We start from the raw sequence: 18,473 nt of genomic DNA, 5'->3' as shown, positions 1-18,473 counted from the left end.
CTTATTAGTATTCAATCTCTGGTTTCTAGGATCAAAAGTTGCTAAATTGCCTTCAGACATTTTAATTTTGAAGCCAGGACAGCAGTCCATTCATTCAAAAGGTTATAAGACTGGTTGAATATGCCAAAATCTTTTGGTACTAGAATTCTTAGCCTTACGCTGTTTTGTAAATATACAAAGAGATTACATCCACAACCTGAACTTGAAGCAAATACTGGGAGTAACAAGATTTTCAGAGATGTGAACTTCAGTGAAAAAGGGAAGCCCCATAGCTTTGAACGATGTTCTCTGATTTTGTCTACATTTTGGGTTTTGTTTTTTGACAGGGTGTAGGACATTGTTTTTATTTTTTTACTTTTGATAATGGAGTTGTTGGGAGAGGGCATTACTAAATATGTGTTAGGTAGGTGATATATAAGTGGGAAATTGTCAAATGGCACTATTCAAGAATGAAGCTCGGTGTGCAATCAGTAAAAATATATTGTTTTATCCAGGTTGGTGCTCTTTTTGTATTGCCGTGTACTGTTAGTAACGTACTCATTCCACCTCCCAACCAACTCAGCTCAAGAAAGTGGAAGGAATATATTGCTAAAAAGCCTAAGACAATCAATGGTAAGTAGTAAATCTTTAAATTGTTTTAATGATGCAGTACACATCATGTATTTATCAAATTTGAAGTGGAGGTAACATTTCTTTTTTGAGTTCGAGTCTCACTCTGTCCCCCAGACTGGAGTGCAGTGGCCGCTCCCGGCCACCGCAGCCTCGACCTGGGGCTCCAGTGATCCTTCTGCCTTAGCCTTCCAAGTAGCTGGAACTACAGGTGTGCGCTACCTCGCCTGGTTAATTTTTGATTTATTGTAGAGATGAGGTCTTGCCAAGTTGCCCAGGCGGGTCTCGAACCCACGGACTCAGGCAATCCACTCATTTCAGCCTCCCAAAGTGCTGGGATTATAGGCTGAGCCACCACACCTGGTTGAGGTAACATTTCTTAATGAGACAATAGTATTTCATATTATTACTACTGATTAAAAACATTCCATGTCATTTTAAGGTTTTTAATTATATCTAACAACCAACTATTAGAGCATAGAGTGTCTATAACCATATTCATTAAAAATGTCAGTGATCTAAAGGCAGAACTCTTGACTCATTAGATAGCTACTTATAGTGAACATGGATTTCTGATAGACATTTTGGGAAATCAAATTTGTGAAAATAAAATGATTCATTTATTATATGGTATATTAAAAAACCTATGATTATAATTTTCTGAAAAAAGTAGTAGAACTTATTTATTTAATAACTTAACTATATGTTACCCAGTGTTCTAAGAACTCTACTTTAGAAATATTGATTCATTTAATTTTTGTAATACCTTATGTACTTGGAGAACCCCAGACTTGGAAAAGTTACAGAACCTCTTGGCTCCGCCAGTTAATAGCTCTGTGGCTTCTCCAGGCGTCTGAATCTTTGTGCTGTGCTCTTTAACCATGACACCGTGTTGCCTTTGTAGTAATCTGGTATGTTCAGGACTTCACTATAAAATGAAATCTCAGCCTCCATTATAAAATCAGACATTAAGTCCAAGCATTTCATGAGGTAATTGTGATTCCGAATATTAAAATTATTTTCCCAAAATTTCCTAGTCCATTAAAGTATGTTCCTTCATTATTTTGCTTTGGGGAACTTTTTTTTTTTTTTTTTAAGTTGAACAATAATTTGTTTAAATTGTTTTTGAATTTACAGTTTTGTGACCCATGATATGATGGGACTAAGGACTGTCATAGAGTCATGTGCCAGGACTATGGTGAAGAAATCTGCACAGAACTACACCACAGAGCCCTAGAGTTCCAAGGGATACAACTTTAAAGCCTGGGTTTTGCACAAGTGCTATCTGGGAAGCAGAGGCAATTCTGAATTACATTTTAGCAAGTGTTGAATTTGACATGCAGATAGGGCATCTGTGTGGAGATTTAAACCTAGAGTTTGAAATTTAGGTGTAGATCTCCAGAGAATAGTCAAGGCTAGAGATTTACCACAGGTCTTGTTTGTTTACTGTGTAACAAACCACCCTAAAAGTTGACTTAAAAGAGCAAACGTTTTACTTGCTCAGTTTTGCAATCTGTGCTGGCCCCGGCAGTGTAGTTTTTCTACTGGTCTTACCAGCAGTCATTGATGTGACTGTGTGGAACTTTGGGTCCTCCTTGACTGCCAGCTGGCTGTCTCTCTCCCCTGTGGTCTCAGAGTCTTTTCCTCACCACATGGTCTTTTCACATGACCTCTCCAACAAGTTAGCTGGAATTTTTACATGACTGCTTAGTACAAACACAGAAGTTGAACCTGCCAGTACTTTAAGGCTTAGTTCCAGAACTGATCCAGTCTCACCTTCTGAAACATTCTGTTATTTAAAGTCAGTCACAGGAATGGTCCAGAATCAAGGCAAAGGTGACTATCCAAAAGCGTGAATGATGAAAAGCCACCCATGTGAAAGCCTACCGTAAATACATGCAGGCACCAGCTAGGGGTGGTTCAAACAACACATAAAGAGGTGGCTGGAGAGGAGAGCCAAGGACAGGGCCTTTAGAAAGACACTTGACCCTCGGAATCCATGGGAGTTGGTCCAGGACTACTCTTGCAGATACTAATATCTGTGGATTTGTATGTCCCTTTAAGTTTTATACATACATACATACATACACACATGGAGTAGTATCTACATATAACCTGTAAGCATCTTCCCATGCACTTTAAATCGTCTCTAGGTTACTTATGTGAAGTTCCTGTAAAAAACAAAAAGAGACAGTGGGTAGGAAGGAGATTGATTGCAAAGGTGTGCTTGAAGTTTTCCAAAACTGGCTTATAGTGATGTATGCACGGTTGTATAAATTTCCCTAAATTTGTCAAACCTCAATGTACGTATGTGCATATGTAAATTATACCTCATTAAACCTTTTTATTTTTTGTAAGAATCACCTGGGGGTCCTTTTGCCTAAATGCAGAGTTTTGTTGCTCTCTTTAATTCAGTGATTCTTAACACCAGCTGCAAATTGGAGTCACCTTGACAGTTATTTTAAAAAGCCAAGCTGGACACCATTGGAGAACAATGCAGTCCAAATCGTAGGGGTGGACCCAGGGCTGCAGTGGTTTGTAAAAGCATCCGTCCCACGTGATTCAAATGTGCATCCAGGATTGAGAATCAGTGCTACTGAAGAGTCCTTCCGATGTTTTGAGGCAGACAAAGCACTGAGAATCACTGCTTCAGGACTTTAATTCCTTCTCTAGAAAATGAGGATAATAACACTTACTTATTGTTTCTGAAATTTGTTTTAGTCAAATTGGTAACAAAGGTACACCTTCTGACCTCTGCAGGAACTTTTCATTATTTTGTCCACTCTCGCATGCTTCTATTTCTGTGGAACAATAAAGACATAGGTTGTTCATAATAATTAGGAAGACCTTGAAATATCTTCTGAATAGCTTCTCTATTCATTGTGACTTTCAAATTATGTATTTTTCTATATTATAACTGAGAGGAAATGTGTGCAGTTTGTGATTCTAAGGTGTTATTTGTAAATAGACACGGTGGAATTTATAAGCCTGTGTTTTTGTAATTTTCACAGTAGGAGATTTCATATACCTATTTAACAACACTATCATTTTTTTTTTTTTTGAGTTGGAGTCTCACTCTGTCTCCCAGACTGGAGTGCAGTGGCCGCTCCCGGCCACCGCAGCCTCGACCTGCTGGGCTCCGGCCATCCTTCCGCCTCAGCCTTCCAAGTAACTGGAAATACAGGCGTGCGCTACCACTCCCGGCTCATTTGGATTTATTGTAGAGATGAGGTCTCGCCAAGTTGCCCAGGCGGGTCTCGAACCCGCGTGCTCAGGCAATCCACTCACCTCAGCCTCCCAAAGGCGCGGATCGATTACAGGCTGAGCCGCCGAGCCCGTCCTTACCATTTTTTAAAACTAATTTATATTCTTTTTAGAATTGAACCTCTTTTTAGAATTGATCATTTTTTTGGAGAATCTCAGTGGCAGTTAAGTTTTATGCTAAATTTCCAAAGCTTAGTCTAATTAATAAGGTGGGGGATCAAGCTAGATAATACATTTCTGAAGATACTTCATGAATTTAAAGTAACTAGATTGACTTTTTTTTCTTGTGCTGCCCCAAATGGCACTAAGGACTGTTTCAAAATTGAGTCTAGAATAAAAAAACGGCACCACTGTTGAAAAGAGTGTTGCCTCCTAAGATGGCTACACTGAAGACTAGATTTTGTTTTATTGTTTGATTTTGGCATAAATATTAAAATAATTGGTTATATTGTTTGCCATTTCTTTTTTTTTTTTTTTGAGTTGGAGTCTCACTCTGTCACCCAGACTGGAGTGCAGTGGCCATTCCTGGCCACTGCAGCCTCGACCTGCCGGGCTCCAGTGATCCTTCCGCTTCAGCCTTCCAAGTAACTGGAACTACAGGCGTGTGCTACCACCCCCGGCTAATTTTTGATTTATTGTAGAGGTGAGGTCTTGCCAAGTTGTCCAGGTGGGTCTCGAACCCGCGGGCTCAGGCAATCCACTCACCTCGGCCTCCCAAAGCGCGGGATTACGGGCTGAGCCACTGAGCCCGGCCTATTTGCCATTTCTTAAGGAGCATATATAAAATAATTGTCAGTAAGTCAGAATATTTATGTACCCAGAATATCCTACTTCCCTAATCATCCTGGGATATTTTCATTTTTCCTCACATTACATGGAATATTCATTCCCCCTTAAATTAATATGATTTTTTTGCAGAATGTTTAACTGTTCAAAATAATTGATGTTAAAGGGTTTTAAGAACCCCTGGTATAGAATAGGACTTGACTTTTCTTATATAAGGGGTTTTTTTGCTAATGAAATACTAATAATGACCTAAGTCCTCATGTGGTTTATATATCTTTGTAAACCTTGTTGCAACTAAGGGACACTGATGGTCTCTGTTTCTCCCACTTTGCTTCTCCAGTAGATCCAAAATGCATGTATGGTTTTGGTGGAGGGGGTATGCAAGCCACTCGTCCCCTTATATATAGTCTGAGTAAATGTAACCGCTGAAAGTAGAGAGACATTTTATTTTATAATCATTTGCCCTTATTTCTTTAGGAAGATTGATGAGGGTAGATTAACTATGCTAACTGTAAATATGTTATTCTCTGTGGTATTCATGTAAAAGTTATTTAATAATTCTTCAGTTAACACCTGCTAAATCTGGAGGAACATTTTTTAAATGACTGCATAGTCATCATGGCCAAAGGATTTCTTGAAAGTAAATATGCTTCTTTTGAAGAAAGTAAGACTGTTGTAATTACAGACCTCAGTGCTAATAAAGGTGATGGGATTTAAACTGAATGTGGAAAGGATGTCAGATTTGAGAGACACATAGAACTTGAATTGGCAGAGCGTAAAGATGTGTGTCAGTTAAGATCTTTTGGCAACCCTTAGTTTCAAATACAACTGGTAACAAGGGTTTTTCCTTCCTAATAACCTTTATTTAAATTCCTTTTCTGAGACTGCTGTTTATGAATAGTGTTAATGTCTATTGCAGTTTAGTTACAGAAATTATTTTTTTATACTTATGGTTGTTTAGGGGGATGGGTTATGACCCACAGTATGTTCATATTTGAGAAATAAACTGTTGCTATTGTAATAAAGTTGCAGTAGTTTTTTTCCTTAACATTTTGGGATATATGTAGGTGTACAATATGATAGTCTACATACTGCATAGGGAAGAGCCTTTTAAACACTGTGTGGTCATCTGCTGTGAAGAACTTTCTTTTCGTGAGCACAGCTTTACATGCCTACGATAAGTACAAGTTTTAAAAATGCAGTTTTTTGAAATATTCATATCCCATGCATGTCACCCATTTAAAGTATACAATTCAGTGGTATTTTTGTGCGTGGTTAGAATCGCGCAACATCACCACAGTCAACTTGAAGACATTTTCTTTTCCCCAGAAAGAAACCCTGTACTTAATCACAGTCACTCGCTCTTCCTGTCTACCCCCCCACACCCACAGGCAACCAGTAGTCTGTTTCGCTGTGTACAGATTGGCTATTTTGAATATGTCATGTAGTGTAGCCATATGATATCTAGTTTTTCCACTACTGACTTATTTTACCTGTATAATATTTTTAAGGTTCATTCGTGTTGAAACATGTATCAGTACTTTATCCTTTTTATTGCTAAATAATATTCCATTGTTTGGGTATACCATACTTTATTTATCCACATATCAGTTGGTGGGTTTTTGGACTGTTTACACTTTTGGGCTGTTATGAATAATGCTGCCCTGAGTATGCACCTACAGGCTTAAAATCATTTTGAGTATAAGTCTAGAAGTGGAATTGCTGAGTTTCCTCTTTTTCATGAAGGCATATGCAGCTACACATCTCTACACACTGCTTTAGCAGCATTCTATAACTTTTATAGTATGTTGTGTCTTTACTTTCATTCTTCTTAGAGTATTTTTTAATTCTTTTGTGATTTCTTATTTGAACTATTGGTTCTGTAACAGCTTTTTGCTCAGTTTTTACATAGTTGTACATTTCCCAGATTTCTATTTTCTAATTTCTATTCATTCCAATTGTGATGGGATCATATGCTTTGTATGACTTTAGCCCTTTAAAAAGTTTCTTGGGTTTTTCCATGTTAATATTTCCATTTGTTTTTGTCTGTAGTCTCTATTTGATGAGACATTATCATCATACCTCTCTTTTTTTTTTTTTTTTTTTTTGAGTTGGAGTCTCACTCGTCACCCAGGCTGGAGGAGTGCAGTGACACGCTCACAGCCACCGCAGTGCTTGTTCATACTTCTCCCCTTTTTCGTTTCCTTCTGTGGCCACCCCAGTGTCGACCTCCTGGGCTCCGGTGGTCCTTCCGCCTCAGCCTTCCAAGTAGACAGAACTACAGGTGCACGCTACCATGCCTGGCTAATTTTTTGATTTATTGTAGAGACAGGTCTCGCCAAGCTGCCCTGGCTGGTCTCGAACCCACGAGCTCAGGCAGTCCACTCACCTCTGCCTCCCAGAGTGCTGGGATTACAGGCTGAGCCACTGAGCCCGGCCATACCTCTCTTTTATTCCTTAAGCACACTGCCCTTAGTTTTCCAAGCATATTGATGATGCTTGCTTTGAAGTCTGTCTGCTGTGGTCTGACTTCTGGGCCCTTTCCTTGGCATTTTCTGCCACTTGTTTTTTCCCCTGTATGTCATACCTTTCTGTTTCTTTGTATGGCTCATAATTTTTTTATGAAAATGAATTTTCAGGTGATATATTGTGGCTATTGGTTAATGATTATTCTCCCCCTTTTGTTCTGTTTTTGTTGTTGTTTGCACGTTTGTTTGTTTTGTGGGTTGACTGGGCTTTTTTAACTAAGCCTTTTTTAACTAAGCATATGAAGCGTCAGTTCTAGGGTTTGTAGTCCTGGGGTTTGCAGCATTTTAGTGTGTGAGAATACAGCCTGGGGACACGGTGGGAAGACAGCTGGGAAGACAGTGGGGATGCAGTGGGAATACCGCCTGGGATGCAGCGAGAATGCAGTGGGGACGTAGTGGGAATAAGGCCGGGGATAACAGCCTGGGGACACAGCCTGGCAATGCAGTGTGAATACAGCTGGGGGTCCAGTGGGAATAACAGCCTGAGATACAGTGGCTTTTGCAGGACTGTCTTGACTCTCCCTGGTCTCTTCCTTGTCTGCCTCACCTGGTGTCACACTCAACTGTTAGACTGCACCAATTGCCAGCTCGTTTCCGTATTCATTTTTGACTGTGTCCTTGTGCTTAAGTTGCTCCATGTCTGTTTAAATTACTGGTCCAGTTAAATTGGGGTAGTTGTGAGACTGGGTTCTGACACCAGGATGATGGTTCTTAGCTGTCTCACCTGGCTCTCCCTGTCTTTGTTGCTCTTAAGTGACCTAGCCTCCTTTTGTTTGCTTATTACCAAATCACCATTGTTTTTGAGACCACTTTTAGGTTTAAGCTTTCCCACATTCTCGTTTCAGGTAAAGTCAGTCTGTTTGAGAAGAGCTTCTGGGCTCTCTCTGTTCGTAATGTGTCTTCCCCTGGGCAAAATCTCTGAGCCACTGGTTTGGTCACTGGGCCAGAGTGGTGCTTCTGGTCTTACTTGTGTGTCTCTCCCAGCGTAGACCCTCTGCCCTGTGAGTGAGCTGGGGTGAGGGCAGGTGGGTCCCCTTTTTTCCAAATTGCCTCTCCTGGGGAGAACTCTTTCTGTGAGTTGGGGCTGGATGGAAGAGGGCAGTCCCTGAACTCTTCATTACACTCATCAGGACTTGGCCTCTTCAGCTCAGAATAGAGAGGTTGAGAAAGCAGCCTGCTCTTCGCATGCACACTGTAACCTTGACTGGGAGTGGAGGGAGGAGGGAGACCCATCTTCTTGGCCATGCCAGCCTTGATTGGCGTTGCCTATACCTGAATTGGGAGTGGGCTGGGAAGAAGCCCACCGTGGCTCAAGTGCTGCAGACCCATAGTTTTAACCTAGTCTTCGTATGTTTTCCTGAATCAGTGTTTCTTCAGTGGGTGTATTCCTTAGGACAGTTTCACCAGTTGCGCCTCTTGCTGAGGGGTGGGTCCACAGACCTTCTCACCTGCCATCTGGACAGCACTTAAAATAAACCTAGGGGAAATAGACACAGACACTTTTTTAAGAGGTAACTTCCACTAACCTAATGTATTGCTTTGGGTTGGCACAGATGTTGTGGGAAACCAGAGAGACCGTGACACCAAGGCTATCTTAGAAAGTAGCATTTTATTCGCACCAGCGCAACTCAGCGGGCTAATGCTCCAAGGCTGAGCAACCCAGAGAAAGAGGAAAGGGTTTTATATGTTAGTTTAGGTAAGGGAGGTGGTCGAGTTGTACAGCTATATGTTTTTCTTTGGAATTTGCAAAGTTATATTTAGCAAAACCAGATTTTCACAGAACAAATAGTTTTCAGGATATACATGACAAACGGGTTGTAAACTGATAACTTCACAAAGAGAGGATGCAAGGGTAAGGCTGTGAATGATTGCTGTCTTGTACTCACAGGAAAGTGGCTTGTGGCTGTTTGGTTTTCTCATGTCCCATGTCTAGCAGGTTTGGAGCTTGCAGGTTGATATTTAAAAAGGAATAATTTTAACTGCCTTTAGCCCACTCAGAGAGTTGGAAGCCAGGGTGACTGTCTAGGGAGGAAATGAGGTGAGGCCACTGTCTTGAGACACATGTGGGTGCAAGGGGCCTGCCAACCAGATTGAAAGGCAAGAGCAGAGTGGAAGAGGTCAAGAGGAATGTCAAGGAGGGAGGACCTTCCAGGAGACTCGTGTGTGGTGCCAGGGAAGAGCCGCTGAGCCCTGCTGTCAGCGCCCCTGGGCTGGGCCAGAGGGAGCTCCTGTGGTCCTTTGTGGTTTGCAGCCCTTTCCGGCTCTGGAGCATTATGCGCTCCCTTCCGGGTCGTTGTCCTTCTATCACTATTCCTCAAACTCCTCACACTGTGCGGCTGTCTCGATAATCGTCCGTTTCATGAATTAGCCAACATGCACTGAACACTCACCGTGTACCAAGTACCGCAGCTGTTGGGGCCGTGAAGTTGAACAGTGGAAATGCTTGTGGTGCCCTTACTAGTTTGGTCCTCAGTACCGCTGACTCTGCCTTCACGCTGGCTTATCCCTGCTTCCTGACATCAGCATTCAGTTGGTGGACCCAGGTGTCCTGCCTCGCAGTCCCTTGAGCATTGTAAGAGTGTCTGTGTCTTGTCTTCCAGAGCCTGCCTGTGGCATCAGTGGCGACCTTGTTCGGGGGTGGTTCCTCCTGGTTTAGTGTCTCTCTGTCCCTTGCTTTCTCTCATGTTTTCCATTTTTGTCTTTTTACTTTCTGGTAGATTTACTGAGAAGTATCTTCTAATCCTTTAGCTGGAGTATGTATTTCTGCTTTCTCAATTTCCATGAGGTCTTTATTTTTTTAAGCCACTTTATTGAGGTGTGGTTGACAAAAAGCTATACGTACATAATATTTACAGCTTGATGAGTCTGGAGATAAGTGTACATCTGTGCAACCACCACAACTTGTGCCATAAACATACCATTACCAGGTCTCCTCCTGCCTTCTTTAATATCTAAAATAGTTAAATTCATAGAAGGAGAGTAGGGCAGTAGTTGAAAGGGGCTTGTGGGAGAGTGAGCTGGGGAGGTCTTAGTCAAAGGGTACACAGTTTCAGTTATGCAAGATGAGTAAGTCCTAGAGCTCTGCTGTACAGAATAGCACTTAGAGTTAGCAGTACTCTTCTGTTAAATGTTCATATCCATGAGCTTTTCTTATTTGAATGTTCTTATAATTTCCTGCTCTTATTTAATGGATGCAATATCTTTTCTGAGGATTTCAGTGATCTGGTGTGTTGGTGTTTGTTTTTATTTTTGTAATTTGTTTTTAAGATTTCTGTGTACGGTCTTTTCTTTGTTTCCCTACATGCTGCCTTTTTCTGTTTGTTTATTTTAACCTCTGGTTTTCATACTAGAGACTTTCCTTGAGATCCTATAACTTTTGGCTGTCTGCTTACACTTACTAGTGAGCATCAGAAAGCTGATTGGGAGACTTGGCACGGGGTAAATCTTACTGAATGTGGTACGCATTTTAGGGTGCTCAGCCTGGGATGCTGTATTGCCTTGGGTAACCATTCCGTGTAGCGTTGTTTAGTCTTTCTTCCAGGATGGCCACATTTCCAGAAGAAGGCTCAGTTCCGCTGTCTGGCTTCCAGAGTCCTGGGAGTTATGCAGGAGGGGAAAGGTCAGGGGCCTCGGTGTTCCATATATAGGTATGCACTTGGATTTATTGCTCCTTAGTTTAGAGCACAGCCCTCAACTGTGTCTTATGTCTCTCAGGTCCAAAACGCTTGGTTTTACTCTCTCCAGAGAATCCGCCACTCGTCTTTGACGGCCATTTGCCTGAATAGAATAAGAAAGGGGTCAGGAGGTCAACTGCCTCTCCAGCTTTCAACCCACCTTCCTCTTCCAGCTTCATTTTGCTTCCAGTGCTGCCTGGGCCCCCATCCTGGTGCTCGTGAGGATGCTTCTAGTATGAATTGTGTTGCTGCTGGACTTTCTCTGCTGTTTTTCTCACCTTCCTTAGCAGTTGAGAGACTGAAGTTTGTTACCAATTGTTCATACACCTCCCAATTTTAGGTGCCGTTGCCTCTTCCCTGAGATATTAGTGCTTGTAGATTTATGCTATTTAAAAAATATCTTTATTCTCATTTAGTGGAATTTCAGGAGATAGTGAATATAAATGCTATGTCCAATTCACCATCTTCAGCAAAAGGATTTCTACTTCCATTTTTAATCTCAAAAGTTTTAGCTTTTCTTCAGCCTTCACTATAACCTTCACTTGATTTGTTTTTAAAACGTACTAGATGCTGTCTTAACTGACCTTCACATAACTTGCATGCCAGATTAATGAATGCTCTCCATTCCCTCTAAGACACATTATGGATGCCTACCGCAAGAAGCAAAAAGCTACTCCTAAGTGTAGCTGTATACTTTGACTCCAGCTAATGAAGTTGTGTGTGCTTGCAGGAATCAACTTATTGCATTTTGGAGAAATAGAAGCAGGAAATAGTAGTTAATGCATTGTTGATGTAGTTTTTAAAAAAACATACCATGGAGCTCTAGTGAGCCACAGCAAAAGTTAATGAATGAGTACACATAGTTTTAACATAAAAGGTTATGTTTTATATCACGTTTGTTACGTTTTTTTGCTTTAACAGCTTTCTCAGTTGTGAACAACTATTAGCCCCAGATGTTTTAACAACTTATTTTAAAATCACATAGAAATTTTGTTATATCCTCTGGGTCAGATGTGTGGTTCTGCAGGGTTATGTGCTGATTTTCACATACTTAATAAGGTCATTGTTTGTGTTTAGTTCCAGATGTTGAGGTGAAAGGAGAGTGTTCTAGCTATTATCTCTTGTTACAAGGTAATGGCACTGGAAGATGTAAAGCCACGTTGATTTATTCAGCCAATCAGATCAATGGCTCATTTGCACTCAGTTTGATTCATGGGAAGATGAAAACAAACATGGAAGGAGCCAAGTTGAGTAAGTGTTACCTTTAGTTAGAAAAACATGTTTACATTTGTCTGCAAGTGTAGTTAATGCGTGTGGTTCTAAGGAAAAGAAATATTAGACATTTAATGAACTTATTTTCCCCAAACTCCGTTCTCTTTCATTAATTTACCTTTTTTTAAAAACCTGTTGTAACATATTTTTACAATTTAGAGTGCAGAGTTTATTTTTTTACATAATACCTAGTAAAATTTAAGAGGTAAGCCTTCAATTCTAAAAATGAAATTTTTAGTGTTTTCCTTTTTATTAAGTACATATTATTTTTCTGTAGTATATTTTTTCATTTTCATTTATTTCCTCTGAAGCACTTGCTCTATTTTATTGCCCATCTTTGTCTTTTCTTTCCAATCTTTATGTTTTGGTTATCTATTGCTGAATGATAGGCTACCCCACATGTAGCTTAAAAGCAGCTATTTATTATTATCTCTCATGGTCCTGTGAGTCAAGTGGGCTAAGCTGGATGTTTCTATTTTGAGGTCCCATGCAGCCAGGGCTCCAGTTATTTGCAGGTTCCACGGGGCTTGATGTCCACGATAGTGTCCTCCCTCTGTATTTGGTGCCTGGGTGGAATGGTGGGGAGGACGATGACTGATTTTTCTCTCCACGTGTGCTGTACCATGAGCAGCTTGGGCTTCCTCACAAATCTGGTCTCAGGACCGTCTGACTTCTTACACAGTCACTGACTTAGAGCAGTTGTTCTAAGAAGCCATAAGGCATTCTGTGTCCTAGCCTGGGAGTCATTTGTCATCACTTATGCCAGACCTTAGCTGTTCTGTAGTGGGAAGCAGGTTCAATAATTACTGATCCCAAGAGAGGACTTACCTGCAGTGTGGGGAATAGGAAAAATCCTTTCTCTGCCAGCCACCAGGAACACACCTTCCTCTTGCTCCTAAGCTACAGTTCAGGTGACCAATTCATCTGAGTCCAGTGTGACAGAACATAGTCGCACACAAATATGCAAAGCAAGTTTAGTACAGACTGGTAGCAAGCAACAGAAGAAACCTAGGGTCCGTTGTGAGCTAGTCTCCAGGAAAGCTGCCTGGGGTGGATGGAGTCTTCATGTGTGTTCCCCGCCTGCACCACAGCTGAGGGGCCCAAAAGGCAGCCCTACCCAGGTGATAGACTTCAGGGACCTTGTGACTCAGGGGGTGAAGCTTTGAAGGACATGCTGCTTTTGGGGAACAGAGGCTTAAAGCCCGAGCTGTTCCAGCCCTTCCTCCCAGTCTCAAGAGAGTTAATTTTTAGCGTATTCTATAGTTTATTGAGAGTTTTCTGGGTAGAAAGAAGCACAGAGAAGCTGTCCTGGACCATTCAGCATGTGGGTCTAGCCTGGATTCCCTGTGGAAGGAACTGCACAAGGAGACTAACAGGCAGTGTGGTTCATTCGGGGACAGGGAGCTTCTTTAGAGACCAGGCATCATATTTCATCTGTGATTTCTGAGCAGGTAGAGAAGATGTGATGCAGAGGATTCTACTATGCTACCTGAAGTCCCTCAATTTAAGAATCAGTTCAATGTTTGAAATGCAAAATAATTGAGTATGCTTATTTTCTGCTGCTTAATGATTATTACTTTTAATACACAAGATCAAGAGAGGTGAATTATTGACTTTTTAAAAATCACATTACACATTGAATAGCTATTGAATATTAATTGTTGGCTTGGGCATCTTTAATGTTGATTTTTTTTCTATTTCTCAGGCTCTCCTTTTGACTTACTGCTTCCACAATTTTCTGGGGAGCAGGTTATACAGAGAGAGAAACAGTTAGCTAACATTCAAGTCTTGACTTTGAAAGCATGCCTGAGTAAGTAACAATTTGTACATTTCATCCTACTGTGAGAATCTTGACCTGTTCAAACATAAGATGTCTTTATTTGCACAGCTTTTCTTTTACACTTTGTCTTCTAGGCGTCATACTCATTTATAGAACTATTTTTGATAGGGGTGATGTAGAGTAGAGAAGACATGCAAGTTTGTTTTCACCAGATTCAGAATATTCCTATTTATTTATACATCACTGTTAACATTTGTAAAAATATTTCACCAGGCAAATTTTGGAATACAAAATTTGCTTTTACCTGTGTGCTAGAAAAGATAATGTAGATTTCTTAATAAAATTTATCTTTATATATTTTTGGTGGCAGGAAGATAGGGACTGCAAATAGAAAAAAATGCAAGTCCCAGAGAAATTAATATGTTAACTTGAGCATTGATTCTTAGACTTTAATCATGACCATCAATAATAACTAAGAACCTTCCATGTACTCAGTGACGTTGGCATTATGACCTTTCCTTATTCAGGAAATTAACACTTTTTCAAGAGACATAACTTAAGATTTTTCCTCTATTTGCTGTTAATTTAGTTATCAGTCTTACTTTTAAAATATAAATCTTGTGTTCATTATTGCCTAATATGAACTTATTTTAAACAAATCATTGATAAGTAATTTCTAAGAAATCAATCCAAATTGTGAGATCGCCTTAGTTGCTTACAGAAAAAATATTAGAATTGTATGTTATAAAGTACAAGCTATCTTTCTTTGCTTTAAAAGCATTTTAAAATATCTTGAATTAAGTAGCCTGTTTTATTCAATAGAAGATAATTTTAGAACATTTGGTCTCAGTTGTTCATATGAATTACAAGCTTTTCTGCTGGGCACGGTGGCTCACACCTGTAATCACAGCACTTTGGGAGGCAGAGGCGAGAGGATTGTCTGAGTCCAGGGGTTTGAGACCAGCCTGGGCAACTTGGCAAGACTTTGTCTCTACAATAAATCAAAGAATTAACTGGGCATGGTGGTGTATGCCTATAGCTCCAGCTACTTGGGAGGCTGAGACAGAGGGTTGCCTAAGCCCAGCAGGTCGAGGCTGTGGTGGCCATGAGTGTGCCACTGCACTCTTGCCTGGGCAACAGAGTGAGATTCCAACTCAAAAGCAAAAAAACTTTTCCAGTCACATAAAACCAGGGTAATTGTGTAGTCTTGAGCTCTAACCACTGACTTTTTTTTTTAAACCAAGAAAATGATGTTTACTCAAGGAAGGTATAATGAGAAAGGCAAATAATTTTCAATAAAAGGTAATACATGCCAAAATGGAAACATACATATATACTGCACACATTTTTGTGGATGTAGAATGTTTATTTCCAGTGCCATCCTGCAGTATTATTCATCGCTTATCTTTCTCCATCTTGCCAGACAGCCTTCAAGTCCCAGTTTCCTTGCCATAAGCCTCCTGCAGCATCTCATAAATCAGTTCCTCCAGTCTTTACGCTCTCATCTTCACCTCTCTTCCTTCCTCTTCCAACTGGAACAGTGAAAGAGCTAGGAGCTCTCTGCCCTCTGAGCTGGTGCATCTCTTTCACGAAAGGAGGGTTAACCCAGTAGGACCATCCCTACTGGCTGGGTGGGAAGAGAAGTACTGAGAGCTGGACTGGGTTGCTGCCCAGAAGTGTGAATGAAGGTTCTACAGAGTTGGAGAGGAGGGTGGGAGAGGGTACGGCAACGTGCAGCTGTAGGGATGCCACCACACTGGGCAAAGGGTATGTAGTGAACCTGAAATTGAAGAAGGCCTTAGAGCCAGTAGCTGCTAGAGAAGTATTTATATCTGCCACTTACATGCAAATGTATTTGCATGAAGATTGTTTTGCTTAGGTAGGTTATCCTGCTCACAGCTCCATTAAACTGTTTGATTTCACTCTCCTTCCCAATCATTAAGGTCAATACGAATTCTTACTCTGTGCTCCAAATTGTAATATAATTGACAGCTTTATTAATCATAGGTCAGGTTCAGATTTGAGTGTATTTTTAGCAGTAATAAAAATGTAGAGACTAAATTCTGAAGCATATTACTCATTGTGCACCTTTCAGATGAAAACACTGATAATTTTTTGTTTTAGAAAGGCTCCCAGCAGATTATGCAGAAAATAAAAAACGGTGAAGCCTTTTATTTTGTTACTAAGAAGAGGTAATAGAAGCAGAATGGTTGATAGCTCTCCTTTTGCCATTACTAATGTTCTTGACTGCAGAAACCGTGTTACCTATTTTGTATGGGTTCAGAAGGCCCCTACACTGGTCCTCATTGGTGAGGTGTGGGAGTTGACAGAGGCCTGTTTCCCAAAGCTGCTGGCTAAAGGAGCCCTGACCTGCCTCCTCCTCCTCCTCCTGCTTCCTTGTGCTGGTTATGTACTGACCTCAGGGTGTGTGCCATGACATGCCTTTGTCCTCTGGGTCTCGGCACAGCACGGAGGACAGCAGCTCCCACTAAATGCTTGCTGGATTGAATACTCTATGAACTTATAGGTTATTATTTTATCATGGAAGAAAATGCTACTTGTCTAAGAATGTTTTAAAATGAAATATTTTTACCAAAGTAGAACGTGGATACAGTTTGAAAATTCAAATAATCCCAAAAAACTTCCAGTGGCAAACAGCAGTGTCCTCCCCATCCTCTCCACCCCTTTGCCCGGTCCTCATAGGCAGCTGTCCTTAGCTGAGGCCCTCCCAGATGGTCCCCAGCATTTCCTCCACTGTCCAAATAGTGGCTGTGTGCTGCCATTGTTGGTTTACCAGCTTCAGACATCATCTTAACATCTGACTATGGAAGGTAGAGGCTTCATCTTCCTACATCAGTCTCCCTTTCCACCCCTTTCAGTGAAGTCATAATTTTTGGTTGAGTCAGTGGTTAGTGTTAACATTATTGTAACTATGTACATAAGTTTACTCTGAGCTGGTAATGCATGATGATGACCAAATCTCCTTTATATCGCATCTTTGAGATATTATTGAGATATATTATCTTCTACCTTGGTAATCACCTTGTTTTAATCTATCTGCTCTCCTACACAGACAAAATATTGTTGTTTTTTGAGAGGCTCCAGCATTTGTGCTGCACCCCTGTCATTAACATTCATTGTGCTCAAACACTTCAGTTCTTCTTTATTTCTCGATGAATGTTTCCCCTGGAGTGTTTCATATTTTGCTCAACTATACAGGTGGCTTTTTAGACCTGCTGGTATTTGGAAGATTTCTCTTGCCTTTTTTCTTCTTTCAGAATCTCTTTTCCCTGGACTCCGTGTCCTTCTTTTTCTTGGATTACTCTTTTGTTAGCTTGGCATACATCTTCCAGTAGCTTTTTGTGAAAAGTTTATGGGGTTTAGATTTTTTGAGTTCTGCTTGTCTGAAAGTACCGTTACTTGATTGATAAACTTCTAGCTTGAAAATCATTTCCTCTCAGAACTTTGAAGACATTGCTCCATTGTCTTCTACCTCGCTGTGTTTCTGCTGATAAATCTAATACTCTTCTTATTCTTTGTGATATTCTATTTTTGGTTTGTTTTTGCTCTTTCTGGAAACTTCGTCTCCAGAAGCTGTATCTCTGGAAGCTTTACTTTGAGTCTGTGTATATCTCTCCCTTCTTCCCCACCCTCTGTCGAGTTGCATATTTGGTGGTCCGTTTAAGTGGAAAATTCATATCCTTAAGTCTGACGATTTTTCTTTAATTTTCTTCCTCACATTTTTCTCTTTTTTTCCTTCCGCAAACTCTTATTGTATTGACTTTCCTGGACAGAATGCATAATTTCCTCTCCTAGTGTAATATTATCTTTTTGTTCTAGTTTCTGGAGGATATCTTCCATTTTATATGGAAGCTATGTTAATGAAAAATTTGAGTCGGGCTCGGTGGCTCAGCCTGTCATCCCGTGCCTTTGGGAGGCTGAGGTGAGTGGATGGCCTGAGCCCGCGGGTTCGAGACCCGCCTGGGCAGCGAGACCTCATCTCTACAATAAATCAAAAACTCAGCCCGGCGTGGTAGCGCACGCCTGTAATTCCGGCTACTCGGAAGGCGGAGGCGGAAGGCTCGCCGGAGCCCAGCAGGTCGAGGCTGCGGTGGCCGGGAGCAGCCACTGCCCTCCAGTCTGGGCGACAGAGTGAGACTCCAACGCAAATTAAAAGAAAGAAAGAAAGAAAGAAAGAAAGAAAGAAAGAAAGAAAGAAAGAAAGAAAGAAAAATGTGGGCGTAATCTTAGAGTCTTTCTTTTGTGGCCATCGATTGCTCCTTTGTTAAAGCGTCCTGTACTTGTTTCGTGGATAGAATCACCTCTTATTTCTGTGAGGAAATTACAGCAAACTTTCTTTTGTTCCCTACAGTGTTTTTCCTTCTGCTGGGCTGCTTTTTTCTCTTTGCCTTAGCCTCTGTTTTCTATCTTAGATGTGTTTTAGTTTGGGATCCCAGTAAGTACCCGCCTCTCCTCCCAAGTTGGGACTCCCTGGAAGAAGCACACGGATGGAGCGACCCCGGGTGAAAGCCGGGCTGAAGGATCCGGCTTGTCAGGTCT

At 41.0% G+C, this 18,473-nt stretch overlaps 1 protein-coding gene across 1 annotated transcript in view; it reads left to right on the top strand.

Annotated features, from left to right (window-relative positions):
- Positions 1 to 18,473, top strand: part of MTBP (MDM2 binding protein) — a 67,877-nt gene that overhangs the window by 22,019 nt on the left and 27,385 nt on the right. The window contains exons 11-13 of the mRNA XM_021712240.1: positions 495 to 612; positions 11,939 to 12,112; positions 13,839 to 13,943. Of these exons, the coding sequence (XP_021567915.1) occupies positions 495 to 612; positions 11,939 to 12,112; positions 13,839 to 13,943 (397 nt within the window). The remainder of the gene's footprint in view (positions 1 to 494; positions 613 to 11,938; positions 12,113 to 13,838; positions 13,944 to 18,473) is intronic.

Source organism: Carlito syrichta, unplaced genomic scaffold, assembly GCF_000164805.1.
Source record: "Carlito syrichta isolate Samal-C Ts95f unplaced genomic scaffold, Tarsius_syrichta-2.0.1 Scaffold303144, whole genome shotgun sequence".
NCBI lineage: Eukaryota > Metazoa > Chordata > Mammalia > Primates > Tarsiidae > Carlito > Carlito syrichta.
The sequence above is the reverse complement of the archived record's forward strand: the minus strand, read 5'-3'. Positions and strand labels throughout refer to the sequence as shown.